At 39.2% G+C, this 23,980-nt stretch overlaps 1 protein-coding gene across 1 annotated transcript in view; it reads right to left on the bottom strand.

Moving 5' to 3' along the window:
• Positions 1 to 22,090, bottom strand: part of ADGRA3 (adhesion G protein-coupled receptor A3) — a 57,774-nt gene extending 35,684 nt beyond the window's left edge. The window contains exons 1-2 of the mRNA XM_063336038.1: positions 21,731 to 22,090; positions 6,090 to 6,161 (exon numbers count right to left, since the gene is read on the bottom strand). Of these exons, the coding sequence (XP_063192108.1) occupies positions 6,090 to 6,161; positions 21,731 to 22,014 (356 nt within the window). The 5' untranslated portion in view covers positions 22,015 to 22,090. The remainder of the gene's footprint in view (positions 1 to 6,089; positions 6,162 to 21,730) is intronic.
• Positions 22,091 to 23,980: the final 1,890 nt, after the last annotated feature.

The following is a 23,980-nucleotide window of genomic DNA, read 5'->3' on the forward strand; positions in this document are numbered from 1 at the left end:
ACCCACAGTGTCCCAATAGCTTACAGCTGCTCAGGGCGTAACATTTGCTCATTACACAGTACAAAGTTGTTTAGCACAGTGCTGCCTCCTTCAGCCTACCCGGTTTTAAATACTTCAGTAGCTCCTAGTACCTACCAAAAGAAGCAAAACAAGATCCTAAAAATACACCAAACACACAACCACCAAAAGCAAAGACCTGGTTGAGAATCCCAAAATAAAGCTGGTGGAAAAAAAAAATAAATCAGAACACAGATTTTTAAATCTTAAGTTTCCAGAATAGAAGATTGTAAGGACAAATGTAAAGTAACTATGTCATTAAACAGCTTTATTAACTGTACAAGGGATATAGGAGTTTTAACTCCTAACTCAAGATATTTTGCAGATACAGCTTCATTTGAAAGGTCACAGAAAGCACCCGCCTGCATCTACAGAGTTTTGAACAAACTTTATCACTGCATGAATGCTAAAATTTCTACCTCCTTATTCATCCAAGATTTTTACTATACTATTATCTGAAACTTCACAGGCATGTATTATTACAAGAAAAATTTCTCATTCCTTTGTAACATGTGAATGTTCTGCATTTGAAAATAAAATCAGTAATTTCAATTAAAAGCAATGTTTTAGTAAGCAAGGGCAGAAAAAAACAACCTCTATATCTACCACAACACTAATAATTCTGCCTGAAAGAGAACAGTACAAGAGGATTACATCTGCCATCACACAGATACGCATGAGTGAAAATATAAATTCATCCCAAAATTTCACAATAGCATTTCCTGCAGCCAGAATAACAAACTGCGGCACAACAGATGGTGTCATGGCACATAGAGCATGCTTCAATGCCAACCTAACAAACATTTTAAATACCTGAAATACTTTATATACTTTAAATTTACCTTGCAGGACAGTAAATTAATTTTCAATAAAACTACAACATATACACACTTCTCTTATCTCAACTTTATTTTCCCTGTAAGGTGGCAGGGACTGCCAACTACTTCCAGCGTCAAAAGCCTGAAGAACTGTAATGTTTTTAAGCCTCTTTCGGCAGGCTTATAAAAACAGTACCAAAGCCATAACAAATCTGAGAATACTAAATACTTTGGGACAGTGAAGAAAAATATTACCTACTGCTCATATTTTAGATTTCAGTTTAAAATCATGTAACTCCCACTTAAAATCTCACTGTGCAAAACACTCATGGAAAAAAGTAAACCTTGACAACATGCCTTGGAAATTCACTAGTCTGGATTATCAGTGATCTTCAATTTCATTTCTTAAATTCAAGGCATACTCCCTGATACACCTCTTCCTTAAATCCATTGCTTCAGTGGAAAGCAAAACAATACAGTTTTAAAATTAAAGCAACAGCCTTACTACTTCTACAACCTGTTTATACATTTTTTCAGATCAGTTGATAAAAATGGACTAGTCTATTCTTTATGTAATTTTGGGGGGTTTTCCCTCCCCTTAGTAGGTCTTAATACCAACTCCAGAAGGATAATTACACTAGAATTAAAAAAATCTTTTTTAAAAGAAATGCCATCAATTTTCATGTTTTCATAAAACTCATTCAATGTATATTCTGTAGTTTGTAAATCATATAGCAAAGCATCAATGAACCACCATGCAAAGTAATTTTTCAAAACACTTTGAACGCCCAAAGCGTTAGCATTTTCTCAACCCCTGACTACAACAGTTGGGGGAGTCTGCAGTTCCCCCCCCCCCCCCCCCCCCCCCCCCGCCCAGTGACAGTCACAAATAAGCACTAGCTATGGATTCATCTATCAAAAAGTACTAGCAGATGAAAACTGAGAAATAGAAGAGGTATTTGAAGATCTCAAAATTAACACAGTGCTGACACGTCTGGCAGCTCTTCAGAAACAGTAAAAGATGGTGATACACAGGCTGGTGCGGTTGTCAGGCAAATCTATCACCGACTTCTTGTCTATTAGAGTAATAAAAGAACGGAAAGCAATTGAAGAGTTCAGGTTCATAAGGAAACACAGAAAAGGAGACAACAAACAGTTACGAGACTTGGACATTTTCCAAATGGAAATAAAAAAGTCACTAAAAAAAAAAATCATCTCTTGACTTTTTGAAAAGTTCTTACGTATGCTTTTGACACCCCCCTGGGTCTAGAGAAATAAACAGCAAGTTCGATCACTTTACTTACTCCATCATTTCACCTGCGACATGCATTGATGAACTAAACGGTCAAAATTTCTTGTAATGCAAAAAAGTTTAAAAAAAATGCTTGAAACTAACACACTACTGGAAACTAATCAAAAGCTAGAACCTAGGCCAGAAAATCTTTGTTTCCTTAAAATAATTTCTGTATTTCCAACAGTTCGGAATACTCCAAAGCATTCACTTTCACAGCACAGATTTTTCAGAAGAGACTAGGAGCGCATTTACCCTCTCTCACCACTCATCTTTCAGAAATTACCTGAGAAGCAGGTGAGGATGGGGAAAATAAATATTTTATTAGCTCAACACACTCAGTCTTCTCCTGAAAGAGCCACAGCTAACAAAGAGATGGAGCTTCCAGAACCAAAACCAAAAATAAAGTTAGAGTGGAAAACAAGTTCCTGAATACTCATAAAACTGTTTCTCTGCTCAGTACTATTCAAACAAGAAATACTGACGCTTTCCAAATAAAGACTTAAAAAAAAAAAAAAAAAGAGTTCAGGTCCATTAGGAGCACACTTTTTCACGTGCTCTGCTGCACTGTAACAAGAATTAAAATCAGAAATTGTTACTGTCTGAAAATGTATTAGATGCTCCTATTTTTATTTAAGGCATCCATTTATCTGTAGATTGGTGCTGTAAAAACAGGAGAAAAAAAATGACACTATCTACAAATAACACTGCATATTTTTCTTTTCGAAGGTATATTAGTATACCCTAAAAAAGTCTTGCATTATTTACAGTTCAATAAATACCAAACCCTTCTTTTGCTATCTAAATATCTTACTGAATTCCATGCCTGTCTCTTCCTCCTCTCCCCCTCATGTACAATGAAAAATAATACTTCATAAATACATGAAGTAATCTCCCTTATCCTCGCAAAAACCAACAGGCAGCCTTAGCTAGCTTCCAGATGGAAGACAGCAGTTTGCTTCTAAGTTGACAGGCTTTGAGTAATGCTATATAAAGTCAAGTATCTACTAGATGAAAAATTATCTGTCACAAATTACTCATGACAAACTAATCAAAGAAGTTACTTCAATATTTAAACTGTAGGAAATTCATAGCAAAACATAGCATTAACAAAGTCAGTGGACATTAAAATGTTTAACATCTTTTGGTACGGATGCTTTAATTACCACTTATGGCAGTAAAAAAACTTTGACCTGCTTACTGCTATTCAGCTATTATTTGCATTATATTTTTTCTATAAGAGTAGATATCGACATAGCATAGTCATTTTCTACTGTAATTAACAAACATTTCACCCACTAGTAAAACAAAATTCCTATTTTGGTAACCTTATCACCCTTTTTACAAAATAATGCCTTAGCAAATTCTACATTTTCATAAAATAACATATGTGCACGAAGTTATTAAACAGATTTGAAATTCCTACTTGGGGCCAGCATTTTAAATGTACTTCCCCACAGTTTTGGGGCACACAGGCAACAAATAGAACAATCTCTCCCTTTCAATAGTAACAGTGAAGAATTGTCAGATGGGGATGAGGTCAAGAGGTAAAATGTTTGCACAAAACAGAAACCTAAAGGGCAACAATTTGCCAGCTGCAGACACCATGTGCCCAAGAACTCAAAAAATAACAGAAACCATTTGAAAATATGTAACCTTTCATTAAGATGTCTAAGAACCAAACAGGAAAATACAAGTTTATAATTGATCTGTTAACACACTGAAGTTGTGAATCTGTATTTCAGGATTCAAAATATTGATTAAAATGTGATTAAAAACAATTATTATGCAGGTACATTAGTTTGGGTTTTTTACTTTTTTTTTTTTAAAGGCTTTAGTTAAATATGTCTATACAACTAAACTCTATCCAAAAACTATTAAGGAGAAATGGTAGAAATATTTGCCAAGAAGTATAACATTACAAGGAATGAACAAACAAGCGCTAAATTTATACAGAATCTCTCCCCTGGTAAGCAGTAATGTTAAGTGTCAATGCTACTGTCTGAATCAACTATTTAAATGCTGACTGAATTTATTTCTTTTTTGTCCGTTTCATCTCTTAATTTAAAAGTGGGGAAAAGATCATATCCACAAAGAAAGAAAAAACTGATAAGGAAACAAGGGGGAGCACAAGTAGTAAGAAAAAAATAAAAATAAGCAAGAAACTGTCAAAAAAGTGCAATTTTAAAGGCATGCAAGTTATCACAGTGAACATCAAGGAATACAATTTGAAACTGCTGAACATAATGTTAATGTTTAAAATAGTAACCATGGCTTTAATTTTTTTTTCCTTTTACTATTCACTATTCCAGTTTGAAAAATTATTTTTATTACAAAAGTAGCTTCTGTCCAAGGTCACAACAACATTTAAAGGAGAAAAGTTTACTTTTACTGTGGTTAAACAGATTTTTCTCATCAAGTCTTGCGTGCACACACACGCGCGGAAAAAAAAAAAAGAGATGGTCATTAACAACTAGTGTATCATGCTAGTTATCCATTCCTTTATGATGAAGACATCTGTCCATTAATAACCATTTCTTGACGTATTAACTCCTACACCAGCGCACAAAATGCATGTTATCTCATTCAGATGAGACCACAATACCATTTAACATAATGCTATCCCAGATCACTTTAAATGCTCAAAACTTGATGCCTTACTGTTTTCTTTTCCTTTTCATGAAAGAAGACATTAAAATAATCTTAAAAATCCTCACAAATGGCAGGAGTTTAAATGGAGGAAAGCTGGGCTCTTATGATTTTAAAGAAAATTAAGATTTGGATCCATAAAGCAAATGTAAGTGATCATCTCAAGCTAATTAGAGTTTCAAGTATTTCCTGTCTGAAAATTATAATGAGTTACAACAAATAACAACTGTCAGCAGATGCCTTTATTACCTAAGCAAGTACGCCAAAATAATGTGTAAAGATCTAGAATGGCATCACTGCTGATAACCTTGCTTCTTTGGCACAGTAACTAATTTCTACAATAAAGCTCATCTAGCAGTGCAGAAGACAAATCTTTCTTCTGGCATGTGGGGGATGGAATGGCGCAAGTATTTGATTTTATGTAGGCCAGGTGACCAGGATTGCAGCCTTCAAGTTTTAGAGGAAGAATAAAATACTTTTAATCCCCTGAAGCCAAAAGTCGTTTGGAACTCATCCTAGATGTTGCGAGATGATTATGGAACTGGCTACTTTCCCAGTCAAATGGCCTAGAAAAATCCTTATCTCTGAAGTTTCTGCTTGCTCCCAGGTAGATCAACCTGCCAATCCTGACCTTCTACCGGCTGGAAAAAAGCTGACTGTAACAGAAGCTACAATGCCGCTTCTTATCCCATAGGTGATATATCATCTGAAAGGGAAAGTGAAAACAGGAAGCAAAAGGTGTCCAAGAAGTTACTCCCATCAGACTCACTCTCATTTCCCTCCCCCCATACACTGGGTATACACCCACGTTATAAGGTAAGCAGCAAAACTATTAAAATAAATGTCGACAAGCTTACAATGAATCTAGCCCCTTCTAGAGGCTCTAATACACCTGCTTCCCATACAAATATACTTTACAATGGTTTGATAAAAGGTTTGAGACTTCATAAAAAAAGAAATACTTTTCTTTACAACACAAATTTTCATATTATGAGACCACAACAACAAAGCAAATCCAGTCATCACAGCATTCCAGTGAACTTCCCACTGAACCTGCCCTAATCCCATCTGCAGGTGAGATTACCCCTTTATGCTGACACATGACATTCATATTCATGAAGAGAATGCTTAACTATGTTAACTCTTCAATCACAAAAAATACATCAAAATAAAGTAAGAAAACATCTCTTAAGACATTTTGCTCTCAGAATTATTAATGAAACATAACACTTAATTTTTTTTTAAGAGAAAATAGCTTTTTAAGAAGTGCTTACAATCTTTCAAGAAGGTGTAATCCAGAGAAGGAACCATTCTTCAACTCTGTTATTTTATTGTTACTCAGAATCCTGTAAACAAAAACAGGAAAGAACAATATATTATAAGTTTGGTAACAACATTATTTGCTGCAGTTTACACTTCTGGTGTAAATCTTTTCATTAACAGCCTTTATATCAAACTACAATACCTAGCTCATTGTCTGAGGTATACGTAACAGCAATGCTTAAATATTATGAAGGAGAAAAAAAGGACTCTCTATGCAGTGTGCCCTAAGTGCCATGCAAGTTTACATAATTATCATATGAAAGAAAGTACACTCATATAGGATTATCATAAAACACCCGAATTGGCATAATAGAAAATGAATTATTAAACAACCAATCTACACATTCAACATTCTGTTCTTTTGTACCCATTTTGGTTCTCAAAACCATGCAGGGTATCGCCTGTTTCCCGTTGCCTTTGCTGCCACCCTTACAAAAGGTTTCCCAGTACAAAGTTCTGTTCCATAATGAACGTTTCATGTCATTAGTTTTGGACACGGCTCCTGCTAGCTTCATTTGATGCTCCCCACTTCTTAAACTGAAACAAGCAGTAATCAGTCCCTACCTACCCTCTCCTTTACCGCGTGTAATTATGTCAGAACCTAGATGTCTCTTGCCAGAGGGAAGATTCATATTTTGCTTACTCTTCACACAAAAGTCATTTTGTGCCACCTTAATAATTTCTGAGCTCTTTCCAGCTTTATTACACCCAAAAAATTCTGAGATAAAACCAACAGAACTGAAACAGTATTCAACACACAGACAAGTCACAAATCTACATAATAGGATAATGATGTTCTGTTTTGTTTCCTACTGCTTTCCTAGCAAATCCTAACCTATGATCTGCCTTTACCACTTGTACTAAGAATCAAAGATTTCTGGTCAGCTCAGTGCCCATCATCTTATATACGGGGACAGAATCATCATCATCCCCAGTACAGTTTTCATTTTTCTACAATGTGGTGCTTCTCCATTTTATTGCCCAATTATTAGTTTCATAAACTACTTCTGAAATTCTTCACTTTACCCTCAACCTTATTATACCAAGCAACTCGCCAAAATCTGTCAACCCCCTACTAACACTGTTCTACAGGTCATTAAGAAATATGTTGTGCATTACAAGTCTCTCACTCAACTTAGAAGGCTAACCATTTAATTCCACATCCACTTCTTAGCCTTCACAAGTTAGCTGTTCATACAATGATTTTCCATTTTAGGCTGACATACTATTTTGGTCAAATGCCTTTGGTGAGGGACCAAGAGATGCCTTTTGGAAAAGCATCTATGTCTCACTATATCCACTGGATCATCCTTGTAAACGTTTTGCTGATTTTGAAGAACTCCAAAGGTTTGTGGGGGAGAGCTTCCCATTACAGGAGACGCAAGTTTTCCAGAGTACATCCCTCTTTATCCAGGTATCCAATATATTTATTATAAATTCTACTGATTTGTTCAACACAAACATCAGACTTGGAATCATGTAGTTCCCCCTAAACTCCTAACACTCTTATAAAAAAAAAAAAAAAAAAAATCAGCATTTACCACGCCTCCAGTCCTCAAAAGTCAAGTTCATTCTAAGCAAGACTTCAGACACTTATTTGACTTTTTCATCCCTGAGTTCTTCTAAAAACTCTCCACTGCACACCATCTTGTCCTGGAAATTTATTCACTTTGTAAGTTTGTTCCGTAACTTCTGCTACAGTCACTTCGATTTATGACAGGTCCTCTATCCAATGCAACCTGCAGATCCAACATGTCCATGCACTTCTTCATATATACCAATTACATCTTCAAGGCTGGATAACTACTACTGCACTTAACTGCCACTAGGACATTTCTTTCCAGTCTACTACGTCTTTCAGATACCCTTTATATTGGCCATAAACCAAACACACATACACACAGCCCTCTTTCCTCCGATACATAAAATTTATTACCTAATGACAAGGATTAGTACTTCAAAACACATCATGAATAGGATAAAACTAAAATACAGAAATACCAATCTATGAAAACAGCATTATTTTGACACAACCATATATTACGCTAAGTAGTTTTCTTCTCTAGGTCTCTCAAAGATTGCCTCAAGCCTCTGTGGTTTAGACAAACATAGGGCAGGCAATTTTTTGTCTCAAAGCTCTGGCTTTGAGTCAGTCTCTCCCTCTCAGCCTCACACACACAGAATCAAGACAGCTGAACAAATTATTTGAAAATCTTTCCATTTCTTGAAGTTAAGATTAAATCACTCAACCAAGGTAACAGTTCTGGTGCTAAAAGGAGGAGAACCCATTCCTTCTCCTCCCCTTACAGCCAAACCATGTATTTCTGCAGCGCATCTCATCAAGTCATCCCTGGTGTCCGCTGCTCCATCAGCAACAACACATTTATGCAAAGCATCATCCAAGAGATTAATTTATACGGCAACTGCAAAAGCGTCATCAACACAGTACACTACACAGCTAATACCAGGTGAAGAGTGATCACAGGAATGGTGGACAGGATGAGAAAAAAATACAAAAAATATTCTGAGAATTTGCTGTTGTATGCACCTATAATGCATCCACCAGTGTCAGCTAAGAAGAAAGTTTGCTCTTGTGAAAACACAATTCTAGAGTCTACCTTACAGGAAGGAAAGAAGGAAAATTGCCCCGTGGATGCAGCTGTGATAACCTAGATGACAAATGAAATGCAGACAGCAATTTTTTAAGAACAGATATACAATTCAAGGAAGCCCAGGCACTCTTCAGAAATCTACATGTATTTTAAGGAATCCTTGCATTAAGGAAGGCCCAACACGTAAGAGAAAACCAGAATATACATTTGTAAGACCACAAGTTTGGTAAATAGTATAATAATATACATCTTGGAATGCCTACAAAACTAGTAAAATTTAACTGAAGCATTAAAATCACCCATCCTAAAGTCTTTGAAGCTACTTTCACTTCTACTCAGGGATAAAGAGGTTTCAACCTAAATAGTAAGTATTATTTGTAGAAATGGTAGGTACGGGATTCATTCTGCAAACCAGATCTATTCAGAGCAAAGTATCCCTTTATTTCAACATCCTTTCTGGTTTCAGCAGTGTATGTGGGAAGAAAAAGAATAATATATTTAAAAAAAAGAATGAAAGAGCTTATAAAAAACACCTAATTAATAGTTAATACAGACCAAACACAAGGCATAACAGTAGCAGCAAGAAAAAAAAACAGACCAATTTCAGACTTACAGACAAAATAAGAAGAAAAAGCAGGAGGTTCAGAAAACATCCAAGGCAACACAAGCAAGCAAGCAAACTACAATCTTTGGTAGCACAGAAATAATTCGTCTTTTTGTTATAATTGACTTCATCTTAAGATTTATTGATTTTACCTGTACTTTTTCTAGAAAAAGAAGCTATTCAAAATGGAGCAGAACCACTTCAGAAGTAGCTATAACTGACCAAACTAAATAAAAATTACAGTCTGTAAAAAAAAAAAAAAAAAAAATTAGTTTTCTGACATTGCCTATAAAATAATAGGCCTAAAGTAGAAGCCTTTGAATATCTGTGCACTAGGTAAATTTCTCTCTGGAGTGTGATGTACAAATTATAGTCAGACTGATTTAGTATTTTCTCTGCAGAGGCTGTTAGTTGCTCAACCATAAAGGTTTAGTACAATAAATGACAGATTTTACAACACTCCATATAACCTAAAACATTTCATCGCACTTAAAAATGTTGTAAGTGTAATCTTTAAAAAAAATGCAGTTTAAAACTTGCTATTAATATATTTAGTCTATACATTATTTGAAGTGTTAAGGGATGTGGCATAAGAAGACAAAACACAATAAAGCATTCACCTCCAAGTATAAGTTTTATAGTCACTTTCACAATTTCTGTGCAGTAATGTACAGTGAAATGATGGACTATTATGTACCACTTAGACACAGAAAATTATTTGTGATCAATAATAATTCTAAGTTACTAGTTTAAGACCATAATTTTCCCTAAGAGGCAAGTAATTCTGAAAATACACGAACTTTTCCATCATTAAGAAGTTTAAAGGGAAAATGGTGGGGAGCTACAGATGTCCACTCATCCCCATGTTGTTCAACTCCTCTTTACCATGTGACTTAGCAACATAAATGATGTACATGGAGATTTCATGAAGCGGTTTCCATAGCCTAATGTCATTGTTGCTCCTTACAAGCTCCAGATCACATTTATTTTTTAATTTTTTTAATTTTTTTTTTTTTAAAGAAACGATCAACGATACCTGTTTGGAACAAATGCATTTTGTTTGTCCAACCCTTACACAACAGAAAATAAAACGTGGAACTATCACATGCAAACACACTCATAGCCACAGGAATTAACACAAAGAACTTGGAAGAAAAAGCAGATGAAAAGTAGGCTGTAGAAAGCATTATGGACAATGTCTCAAGTCACCTTAAAGCAACACATTTCCCTCTCCTTTGGCCAAAAAGAAAGAGGTGATCTGCAACAACGTACCTCAAGAAAAAAAACAAAACAAAACAAAACAAAAAAAACAACAAACCCTCCCATAAAACACCCCAGCTTTTCACCCATTCCAAGAACATTGCTGAAATGTTCCTTTCTTGAATATGGCTTGGATGTGAAAGCCCTGTTTCCATTTTGCTCCATAAAGCGGCAGAAGAATTTGGCAAAACTCTGCAAAAGAAACTCAACTCTGACTCCAACATACTGGCAAGACCTTTGGCAATAGTTATCCAGTTGCTAGCATGCAGAACATAACTATGCAGTCAAACCAAAAGTCTGTCCTTTGTGCTAAAAAGAGTTTTAGCAACAGATACTAAAGGTGCTGTAATCATCCTTAATCATCCTTTTTTTTTTTTTTTAAAGGTGGCATAATCATCCTTTTCTTTTTTTACAGGAGGAAAAAAAATTTAAAAAATAATCAAGGCTTGTTTTCTTTTTAACATTACAATAAGCTAATAAGCACTAAGTGAAAAAAGTTTTGTTCTATGAAACAATCTTGGCTTGTCAGCTATTTAACAACCAGCACTGAGGCAGCAGTCAACTAGACAGGAATTCAGAATGCATCTCCAAACTTCACCAATAAATCCTTTCCTGGGATACTGTTAAAATACACACAGATCCATTAACACTATTACAAAATAGTCAAAATGGCCTCCAAGAAGCCAGTAGGAAGACCGGGAGACAGTGTAATTTTTAGCTGAATGCTGAAGTAGCTTCCAGAACACATTTTAAGAGACTCAAATAGAGAGTCAGGAAATAGAAAATAAATCAGATCATTTCATTATGATGGCTGTATACTCTAAGGACTGGGAAAGCGGCCACCAGCAAAAATTGAACTAAAATAACCAACTGTACAACCAAGAAAAATGCTTTCTGCTGAAAGCCATGAACATGCAAACAGAAATACATTTTTTGAAGTTTATCTTGCAGAAGCTGTGATTTAACAAGGATATAAACCAAATATTTTTCAACAGTTAGTTTCTTGCCTTCTAGTGAGTTACTGGTGTCAAAGGGAAAGAAACATAAGTAATGGACTGAGCAGAACGTGAACAGTACTTGCTTAAAAGTAACTCTGAAATGAAAACACTCCCCAAGCTATACACAAAGAATTATGAATTTTTCCAAGGCCCCTAACAGAAGGAGACAGTATTTTCCAATTTAACAAAAACATTATAATTGAGGAAGCTTAGCAATGAAACATTTGCAATACAGAAGTTTGCAACAGATAAAAAGATTTCCTGTGCTATTCCATTATTACGCACATTAAACAATATAAAGATTGTAAACTAATACACTCAGAAGTAATAAAATTACAGAATTAAAACTGCGTCTATTTATATAATTCCATTTTTAACTGAGATTGTGATAACTTTATGTGATGCAATGACGGACGACTTTTTTTCTACACAATCCCCGCATCATTCAAGCAACAATGCTCACTTCGTGCACTGCTATTCAAGATAATTTTTTTCTTGATATTCAGTATGTAGCCACATGCTTTATTTATTGCTTTTCTTTAAGGACAAATCTTTCTTTAAGGACAGAATTCTTTATTTATAGTGAAACACAGTGCCAACCACTGGAGTACCTCAGTCAATTTTCTACGTAAAAGTAACAAATGAAAATAATCTTGGAAAAAGGACAGAACTGAGGGGCAAAACAGAATACAAGAATGAGTAGCAATGTTGCTGAAAATGACACTACTATCAAAAGAAACCCTTGTGAAATTATAACCTTACCAACCAAACCTCTCTTTCTAGTACGTACCCTAGGTTGGAAAGCCTTCCTAAGAGAAAATTAAGAGAATGCAGCAACATTCAATTTCTTCCAACACTAACTCTGAGCTGCTGTTCCTAAAGCTAACCAAAAGCACTGGTTAGCTAACCTTTGGGACCATTACCTTCTGGGAAGCTTCCTCCAAGTTCTCCCCCCTATCTTTTTATCTCTAGCGTGTGTATTAGTTTAAGAGATGATGATCAACTTTTTTCTGTAGTAACCAGTAACCCCCTCCTGTCTTATTCCCCTCCCTTCTGGCTCCCTCATGAGTTTCCCACTTGTTATCCAGCAGATGTACACTTACTAGGATTCTCCCAGACTTGCAGTTTAGTGCAAGCTTATTCTACTCCAACCTCCATACGTACATGCAAGACAGTAACTTGCTTCACAGGAAATACTGCATACATAGGCATCTCTATGCCTAGCCAGACCCTCCTAACTTAAGCGGTTACAGACAATACATTCTGTGTATCATATCACAGTTACAGCATGTGCTGTCACGCCCAGCCTCACATGTATTTACATTTCCTATCAGGTGTATGTGCTCTCTAGAAAGCGCTTTGTCTAGACACGTTAGCAAGCACTTCCTGTCAACTGCTGGCACACGAAGACACATTTTCACAAAAATTTATACCCTAAGCCTACAGAAGTCAACAGTTTTGGGTAGTTTAGCTCCCTGAACTGACTAGGCATGGAGCCAGACAGCCAAGGGACGGGGAAAAAAAACCAACCACCCACACAGCCAGAGACTGGGAGGCGAAGGTACAAACGCTCCAGCTCAGGCTACAGTTTTACAGGCAGCTGGATGGGGATGCAACTTTCTGCACTCAGAGGGGGAGATCTCCTTTCCCCTGCCCTTGCTCCTGATCGTGCCCGTGCCAGATGCAGGAAGAGAGGGTGGAAGAGGACCTCCCTTCTCCAGCACAGAGCTGTAAGGTCAGATCACTTTAATAAGCCCACTGACACAATATTGAGGATTGGTTTAAATTCCTGTTAACTCCAGAGGCTGTTATCCTAAAACAACAATTTGAGGTATTAGAATCAGTTGTTTAGGATGCCTTACAGGATGTTTTCAGAAATCTGGGAAAACTTCCAAACTCTGCCTGATACTAAGTTTCAAGGTAAAACCTATTCTGTAAACCCATGTGCTAACTAATTAGGAGTCCTGTCTGACAAACAAAAGACTTGATGTTCATCTTCCCAGATGGAAATAGCATATCATGTGGACAATACCAGAAGAGTTCTCCCAGACCGCGTTATACCACTACCATTTCCTTCTTTGATCCATCTTCTCCTACTGGCATCCAGTCACTAATCCTGCCTTTACTGATTTTGTGGGTAGCTGTTGAATTTCCAAGAATTCTTGCTGATTTCTTGGTAAGCCAGGTGATAGAATCCTAGAATAGTTCGGGTTGGAAGGGACCTTTAAAGGCCATCTAGTCCAACCCTCCTGCAATGAACAGGGACGTATTCCACTAGATCAGGTTGCTTGGAGCCCCGTCCAACCTGACCTGGAATGTTTACAGGGATGGGGCATCTACCACCTCTCTGGGAAACCTGTACCACTGTTTCGCCACACTCAGCATAAAAAAAATTTCTTCCTTATATGTAGTCTAAAGCTACCCTCTTTTATTTTAAAACCATTACCCCTGTCCTATCACAACAGCCCCTGCCAAGAAGTTTGTCCCCATCTTTCTTGTAAGCCCCCTTTAAGTACTGGAAGGCTGCAGCAAGGTCGCCCCGGAGCCTTCTCTTCTCCAGGCTGAACAACCCCAACTTTCTCAGCCTGTCCTCACAGGAGAGATGTTCCATCCCTCTGATCATTTTTGTGGCCCTCCTCTTGATCTGCTCGAACAGGTCCATGTCTTTCCTGTGCTGAGGGCTCCAGAGCTGGATGCAGTACAACACTCACCCTTCAACACCTTATCTGCTCTGCCTTCATTCCCTCTGAAGTCCTTATTTTCCATCTCCATAAGCAACACATCCATTCAAAGAAACCCCTCCTCCCATCTCAATTCCTGACCAACTCCCAGTAGTAGTTTCTGCCTTTTAATCCATCCTCCCTGCCTTTCTTCACTCCCTATCTAGACCCTAACCTCTCTACCTCAAGGCATCTTTTTTCCCCTACATTGAACTGACCTAGCAAAGGACACAGACTGTACTCTTAGACAAAGCACCTGAAGACCGTGCAGCCCACAACCACCTAGAGCTGTAATGCTGGAGTCTTGCCTGGAGGAATCCTAGAACACACTGTCCAGTGCAGACAGAATTATGGAATTAGGCTATTTCTTAAACGTCTTCAATCAATCTGCATTTATTATGTTTGGTTTGTTTGGGATTTTTTCCCCCACACAAAAAGATCTCATAGTTGGTCTGCCTTGCCAAAAATGTCAAGTTCCTACTCCAAAAGCAACAATTTGACAAAACTGTCTGACTAGCTTGGATCACATGCACCACCAAAGCGATTACGTGACTTTGGGACCCAGCAGCTCTGCGCTGCAGCGTACTCACATCCCATTGACTCAGGTAGCTTGGAGACCTGTAGGACAGTACTGTACTGCACCACTGGACATGCCCTGTGTCATTACCAAAGGAGGAGTCACAACACAGTAACACACATAAACAATAATTAATGCATATGTGTCCCACTGTAGCGCTCTAAGAGCAGCAAGACATTGCAGTTCCCACTGCTAAACAGCCAAACAGTGAAATCCAAAGGTGAAAATAAAATTCTCACTCAATTACTGTGTTAAAGACTAAAGATATTTAATAGATTACTTAAGATTTTACAAGCTATTATTTAAAATTCATTATCTCACTGCAGAAAGCAAAACTCAAAAAAATATACTTCAGTTACCCTCTCTGAAGTTCTTAAATCTAAAACAATTTATATTACTAATGAAATGAAATGCTCAACCGTTTTTAATCTTCATGGATTAACTACTAGTACAAAGAACGCATTTAAACTGTACAGATTGAAAAATTATAGAGACTATTATCAGGGAGTGTAGTGATAGGACAAGGGGTAACAGTTTTAAAATGAAAGAGGGGAGATTTAGATTAGATATTGGGAAGGAAACTCTTTACTGTGAGGGTGGTGAGGCACTGGAACAGGTTGCCCAGGAAGTTGTGGATGCCCCATCCCTGGAAGTGTTCAAGGCCAGGCTGGATGGGGCTTTGAGCAGCCTGGTCTAGTGGGAGGTGTCCCTGCCCAGGGCAGGCGTTTGAACTAGATGATCTTTAAGGTCCCTTCCAACGCGAACCATACTATGATTCTACGATTATGGCGAAGATAAAGACTAAATAAGGCATTAATGACAAATCCATGAACCTGCAACATATCTGGTCCATGCAAAGTACATATGGGAACCATTAAATTCTGAAAAATCTAATCTTGCAGCTCCATACTCGTTTTTAATTACAAAAATAACCTTTGAAACCTTGAACAAGCTACAAGCAAAAGGAATGAGATACATGTAGTTGTTCATTCTTCATTCATCATTGCAGCACAAATTCTAGTTCTATTTCTTTAACTCTTGTCACTGACATTTTAATTTTAATATTTTGCACTTTTGCCAAGCTGAAACAAAAACAGGAGTACTACTGATCAATAAAAGACAACAATAAAAGAAAAAAGTATTAGTCCCAAAGATTAAAATCTCTCTTCTTGAGGCTAGATACTGCGTAATGCATTGCACATCTAATACTCACTGAAGGGACAGTGAACACATAAAGGGCATTGCTTATGAGGATATCTTCATGGGAATAAAGGTATTAGGCAAGTCTACATTAACATTGTGGCTCAGAGAATTAAAAAGTAAATTTCCCTCATTACAAAAATTTAAATTTGCTCTCCAGAATTTTGCAGAACACATCTCTGTCCTCCTCCCTTATTTTTAAGTCAGCAGTAATCAATACAGAGATCTCACTCAAAATCTGAGCCCCAGGCTCATAACAACTGCCTATAATTGCATCTATGGTACAGAAGCCATATTTCCAATTACTTCATGTATTTAATCAAAACTACAATCTCATTGTGAAAGACAAAACAAAAATACTTATATAGAAGAATAATCTTTTTAAAAAAACAGTATGCATTGATACAATCATTATTTCATGAAGACTCTTACCAGTTACAACCCACCATGTATGTTAAAGCCATTACTGCAACACTAAAAGAAACAAGAGAACACTATTCAAACTTGACTGGGTATCCCAGTGGATATGTGCTAACAACGCAACATGATGTCTTCCGAAGTTTAATAGTTATTTAGGTAGAACAAAATATTGTAATTTAGAAGAAACGCCTGTGACCTCAGAATTTTCTTGCAATACTCAAATATACACAGACATATCCACAATCATAAAAAAAATACTGTATGTATTCAATATGCTGTAATAATAACCCCACAATAACAAATCAGTGTTGGAATAGGGCATACAACAAAGCATTCATCTGCTTTTGAGTGTGGATTGTTATCTATCTTCTCAGCAAGGTAAAAGACATACACAAAATCTGATAGATATATACTGAATAGGTCTACTAAAATACAAGCCTAACAGAAAATGAAACACTAATGATTTTTAGGAGTTGGATGACACTGGTAAAGAGGCACACACAAGTACTTGCGAATTACTAAATTGTGGATACAACAATTCTGAAGTACTGTCTCTGTACTGCCACATGTTCATGAATAAAATATATTTTGCATACTCCCTGTATCCACTGACTGAAGAAAATTTTAAGATAAGTTTAAATAGGAGTTATTAGCCCTTTGTGTCTTCAAAAAATGTTATCACTGCCCAAGTTATTAGTACTGAGCACTTATAATAGTCTAAAATAGACTATCAACCAAAAAAGGGACTAGCTGTCAAGAGTACCTTTGAGTTAATAATGGAAACGTACTTTAAAAGAAGAGGCAAACTTCACAGAACTTCCACAGAAAACATTTACTATCCCCATACTTCCTGTTTGTCCATGTCTTGGTAAAGGACGCTTTTCTTTCAAACCCATAGTAGAGAAAGACTCAACTACGTAAAACAAAGGACCATGCCTCAAAGAAGAAAATAATATTAAAAACCCCACAAATATAAGTAATTATCTAGTATCTATTTGCTTTCTTTTTAAAACTTAAAGAGTACTTTTCCTGTAAGAAGGAAAAAATTACTCATGTAATTACAATGTAATCACACACTGTGATACAAGTGACTCCTTGCAATGAGTGACCTTTTGCTTTGAAACTTTTGGACTTCACGAATTTGTGTTACAAATGGAAAGGCCGCACAGGTATCTGGAAGACCAAATAAGTATCACTTTCAGATGCTTAATGGCTGTAGTTTGATATGATTATATTTAGGAGCTGGACAAAAAGCATGACATTTTCAGTTGTTTCTCAACAGTAACCCAGGTAACCATATCTATGAACAGTTCTGAACACAGATCCAGGCTCCTCCTCTGGCTTCAAAATTCTAACACTTAAGTGTAAACACTGATACTTACATGTTCCTATCAAGATATGTGGGTAAGTGAAGTTGTTTACAGACCAATAAGGCTCCTGCTTCAGAAACACAATTCTTTACTGCATATATATGCTTTTCCTCTGTTTATTTAGACTCCTATTGCTATAGAATAACCTATGCTTAATGGGTAACTAAAATTATCAACAAATAACAAGGATTACAACTTCATGGGCTTGCCTTCAATGGGATTACGCATTCTCTTCCAAACAACAAAGTAATGGCTAATATCCAACGCGTTACGACATCATCAACTGAGCTTGCATCAAAGAACCACAACAGCAATGGATATCTTATCTCTGACTTCTATTACAAGAGTATATCGCATTCCTTACTTAAATGTGAATCATGGCAATGGCTTCAGTATCTTCTGAAATACTGAGCATGTCAGACATAGTACCGAGTTACATTCACCCAGTTATGTTATCTTCACACCAAAAGCATCTCATTGGGCTGGTTAAACTACAAAGGTCAAAGCCATCTGTGGTGTTCACATAGATACACCCCTCATCTGCATCCCAATCAGTTTTTTATTATATAGTTATGGCTACAAAAAAGTCCCTTCCTTAGCTATTATCAAACTTGAATTCACCTTGGAATTTGACCTAACTGCTCAGTAAAGCACCAGCTAATTCTACGTGGATTCTAAAGGCATCTCAATTTATAGTACTGCCAGAAATCCTAAACTTTACTTATTCTCCCACAGACATCTATCTGTATTCAATACTCTTCTTCCAGTGTTTGCTTTCCTTCCTCAATCATGAAACAAACTTAGTCTCTTATCAACTGAAATCAAGTTAGGATACTTCTTCTGAATTGTAACTAAAGATTCTAACTAGTACTGACCTGAATTACTAGGGCAATAAAATGTTTTGTGGCTAACATGCCAAGGCATTTCATAAATTAAGTGACCTTGCCCAACTTATCAATATCATTAACTGCTAACTACAATGGTACACAAAAATGAAATAACCTGGCCAGCATCCTCAGATGCTACTCATTTATTCTAATTTCCACTATTTCCCTTATTTCCTCACTTTTTAGAGACTTCTGTGCTCAAAAATATTTCACTGGGGGAAAAAATCATAAACGCTAAATGCACAGCAGCTGATCTACTGAAAGTCTAAGATTTTGATCAGTGATGGAACCAGGATTTCCAAAATGAATATAATCACTTAATTTGAGTCATTCCTAGCTCACGCAAACCCCCAAAAGTTGCATAAAACTATATAGGTCCTCATATTTAAAATTGGTTTGTGCAAAATAAGAGCCAACATAAAAGAAAATTAACTGAATTAAAATGCAGCTGATCTACACCACACTGATCTATTTTCAGCTACTTATCTCTGTGGTGATCCACTAATCCAAAAAGCTATAATAGAACTAGTACTTATCTTAATAGAAGAATCCCACAAGAATCAAGATTCAAGATAACTTCAGGCAGTTTGACTCTAATCAGACAACCTTCCACTATCCACCAAGTGCTGCAATGCTAAGCATCAGCTTGGGAAAAAAAAAAACAAACTATTTTTTGGCAAAAGATTAGATAACGATTAACCCAGCCACTACTAATCAACACATCAGTGAAATGGCACCTGGCAACACACCCCATAAATCACCAAAAATTTCTAACCAGGTTAAAGAGGATTGAGAAAAAAAAAAATCTCTCAGAGATACGGAAAGTCAACACCTCAAAAGTCAACAAACTTGAAAGATCCTGAACCACAACAGTTAGAAAAAGTAGGCGCATTGGTTTAATAATCTTTGCCTTATATTTAAGTAACATTTCAAAGTGTCTGTTCATACCAATTGTATCGGCACAGTTATGATACTTACTACAAACGACAATTAAAAAAATCGTATTGTTTCTTGCTATGTGTTAAAAAGTTTAAAAGGGAAAACCAAATGTTTCGGAAGTTGTCATGAACTTCAACGGCCAGTTAAAACTAAAAGCAACTATTTAGTGTACATTGATATGCTCTAGATAATGAAGGAGTACGAAAATGAAGACAAAAGATGAACTACTCTTCCAAATTCTTCTGTCACTGCAATGATGAACAAAGGTCCATTCACAGCAAGGCTGCTGTGTTTGACACCTGCTTGTCTTTCACAGCCATCAGAGCTGTGACTCCAAGTTTTTTGAACCAAAGACCCGCACCATCAACTTTTGCATATCAACCATACTACTATCTACTTTTATCAACAGTTTAATGGATAATACTGTACTTTTAACAGTTAATTGGCTGCAAAGCATTTGAGGCCAGCGACAACTAAAATGAATTTGTTGATCAAACAGATGTCACCTTCTACTTTTTGTGTTCTCTTCTACTTCAGAAACTTCACACATGAATATTTCTGGTCACTTTCACAGGCCATTTAGAAATATTCTCTGAGCCCCTACAGATTGCCAAGCAACAACAATTACTGTAGACCTTAATCACCTCCCTCTTTTTGCCTTTCCCTTTTCTCATAGGTCCAGATCCATGCATCTGACAGCTGACTGGGTCCACACCTCACTAAGACTTCATGAAGGAAGCCCTTCCTTGGTGTTTCAGTGCTGTCAAAGCTCACAAAAGCAGCAATGAGACTGTTGTTCTCAGGACAGAACTATATACATTCTACGCTCATTAAACTTGGATTATTGGTAGATCTATCAAACCTGTGATTTCCAGTTAAGTACATAAATATCTTAAGCTAGACGCCATAATTCAGTTTCTTTTCATTGATTTTCTTGCATTCTACTTGGTTGCGCTTGAGCCTTCCCACGGTAGCACAGGCACTTTAAGGTTCTTTTAGGAAAGGTTCCACTTTTAGGGCCATCCACCCATGAAATCAGTGCTGCTGATGTCCCTGCCCACGGCCAGGGGATTGGACTCGATGATCTTTAAATGCCCCTTCCAAACCCAAACCATTCTACAAACTTCTTTGCTGGAGCAACCGATTAATGTCTCGGGAAGAAAAAAACAACTTGCAAATCCTTTCTTTACACGCACACACTCCTGTCTAAGTAAACAGCAAGATATTTCTGACTTTGGAATAAGTTGCACATCCTGTTTGAAACTTGTTATTCAAATGGATGAGCTAGGATCGCCTCCGCATAAAAAGCACTCACCTACTGCTACATGGCAGTAAACTGACCTTTTTTCTTTTATTTTTTTTTTCCCCCCCCCAAAGAAGAAACAAAATAAAAACCGAGTTGCTCTTTGCTACCGGGAAGCTTCAGGCCCACACAGCCCCAGCTCTCTCTTCGTCCTCGGGCGTTAAAACTACCTCAAAAAAAAAAAACAAAAAAGCAAAGCACGGCAGAGTAAAGCTGACTTTCTCCTGAGAGTTAAAAAAAAATAATAATAAAACAAATCGAGGGAAGTTTTCTTAAAAAAAAATAAATAAATAAAGTTGTGGAATTGTTTTTACTAAAGGAACACCTAAGCCTGAACCCTTGGAGGGGAGGCAGCCCCATGAGGGAAAGAGGAACATGGGGGGGGGGGGGAGGCGGTGCGGGGATGCTGCTCCGCAGGGGCGGGCGGCGGCGCGGGGGGGCTGCGCGGGGCGGTACCGCCCCGCGCAGCCCCCCCCGCGCCGCCGCCCGCCGGTAACGGGACACTTTTCCTCCCGCCTTCCCCAAAAATCACCACCCCGGGAAGCTCAGGGAAAACACCGGACCCTTCCCCCGTAGCAGAGGGGGTCAAGACCCCCCCCCCCCCCTTCCCCCCCGCCATTTTACCTCAGGCCGGCGCTCCCCCCCCCCCTTCCTTTTGCCCCCACGCCCCGCCAAAACGTCGCACCCGGGGACGGTACTCACAGGGTGACCGTCCGGTTCGGCAGCGCCTCGGGAGGCAGGACCTGAGCGAGCTCCAAGTTGCTGCAAACTACCTTCACCTCCACCGGGCCGCCGCCGCCGCCCGCCGCCGCCGCTTTGCCGGCGCTTTTGGGGCGGCCGTCGTACTTACAGCCCGTCGGCAACGCGACCCCACCGCCGCTCCCCCTCAGCGCCGTTAGGAGCAGGAGCGCGGGCAGCAGCCCCGCCAGCCGACGACGGCGGCGGCGCGGTGAGCGGCAGAGAGCGCGGCGGCCCGGGGGCAGCATGGCGGGGTTGTGCAGGGCCCCGCTCCACTCCTCCCGCAGGCGGCGGGGCCGGACGGGGCGGGAGAGTAGCGGGGGTGGGGTGGTGGTGGGGGGACACCTAGTTCCGCGGGGGCGGCGCCAGGCGCGGCCGCAGCGCTGCCACCATGCGGCGCGGTGGGTTGCGGGCGGGCAGGAGCCGCAGCCGCCCTCGCCTTTGTGTCGGGGCCGGGCGGGATCCGCGCAGCAACAGCAGCGCCGCCTTACGCCGGAGTCGGTGCCGGAGCTCCGCGGCCGACAGCCCGCCCGCCGGGCCTCAGCCCCACCGCGCAAGCGCCGCGCTGGCGGCAGCCGCGCCTGCGCGCCGCCGGGTGAGGGGGCAGTGGCGGCGGCGGCGATGGGTGAGCGCCGCTGAGGGGGGAAACCGCCTTCCCGTTGGGATCACTCGCTCTGTTCCGCCGTCGCGTCGCCCTCGGCAGGGTGGTCGGCAGCGCTGAGCCTGACCCCCGTCCCGCCGCAGCGAGCTGTAGCGGCCCTCCGGCCTCTCTTTGCACGATGGCCCGTGTCTTTGGGCCGCCCACCCCAGCGTTCTGTGGAGCTGAGGGTCCCTTTGACGCTTCGTGGGCCCTGTCCCCCTCGGAGGAACAGGGTGGCGTGGTTTGGGTTCCCTCTCCTCTGCTTCCATGCCTCGCCTCTTGCCCCCAGCCCTAAGTCGTGGTCTTGCTGGAGGGACCACGGCCGTTCATGCTCCATGGAGGGAGGATGGTCTCCCGCCCGGGTGCTAAATGGCTTTCAGTGCTTTAACAGCAAGTGTCTTGTGCTTGTGAGACATTTGTCCTCAAATCATCCCTGTGAAATGAGGTAGCCCTGTTACTCCCACTCGACAACCAAAGGGCCAAAGGATGGAAAAAGTTATTTCAGTACCATCAATCTCAAATGTTTAAAAAAAACCCCAACTACCTACAATTCCTCTTTTCATTGCGCACTTGGGACTGCTTTTCTGGGTGTAGTCAGGTCATGTTCTCACATTTCTCTGCTGCCAGGAGAGCTGGGCACAAATGCCTTTGTGAGAGTGACAGCTGAAATTTTCAATACGTTCTTTGCCTCCGGTAGGTGTGAGGATAATAAAATAACTGTTACCTAACTCGCAATCAAATTAGAAGAACTGGCAGCACCTACTTCAAAATTTTTAAGAGAGACTTTGCAGAACCTGTAGGAAGTTCTGGTCCCTAACCAAGAACTCAACAACGCGCCATCCTTACAGAAGAGCACTGGCAAATAACACCTTGCAAAATACCTATTATTACACGGAAATGCAATTTTAGGCGTTGGCAGTAACAGCTGCCAAAATGAGTCTTACAAAGTCTTTAACCTAAGGTGTCCTTGAATAATGTTTAACACTCAGCTTTCAACCCAGTTTTAAATGTAACCTAATGGAACTTGTGGGCAAACAATAGGAATTGTGTATTGGGGCAAGTGGAACAAGGTTACATTAATAACATCACAATTACTTGGGCATGTTGTAGATACTTTTTAGCCACCATCATGTTTTCTCTCCTTGACTGTATGGCCTCTTACAAGTGCACGTGGAACCTGGCCCACCTGCTGAAATTGCTGACCAGAATGCAAAGAGGACACAGGTCCTTGAACTTTAATACTAGGTTTGCGTCACTGAGCCACTCAGCAGGACCGACCTGATCTGGGTGAGATGCGAGGCCACTGTTACACTTGAGCTAAATTAGGTCAGGACACAAAATACAAAGTTGACAATGCCTTTGTGCTCTTAGGCTGCTGTTGCGTCAACTGTGAGAGAAGAGAGATCTAATTAGCATAAACCTCACCACTGTAAAGTTAATTCTTCCGCTTTGGCCTTTGTTTTAAACAAATTCAAACAGCGGAGTGAATTTGTGTTGTATCAGTGCTTTGTATCATGGAGCACCATCATTTTTGACCTGGCACCAGGAGTTTTAAAGCTAGATTGACTGTATCA

Source organism: Chroicocephalus ridibundus, chromosome 5 (assembly GCF_963924245.1).
Source record: "Chroicocephalus ridibundus chromosome 5, bChrRid1.1, whole genome shotgun sequence".
NCBI lineage: Eukaryota > Metazoa > Chordata > Aves > Charadriiformes > Laridae > Chroicocephalus > Chroicocephalus ridibundus.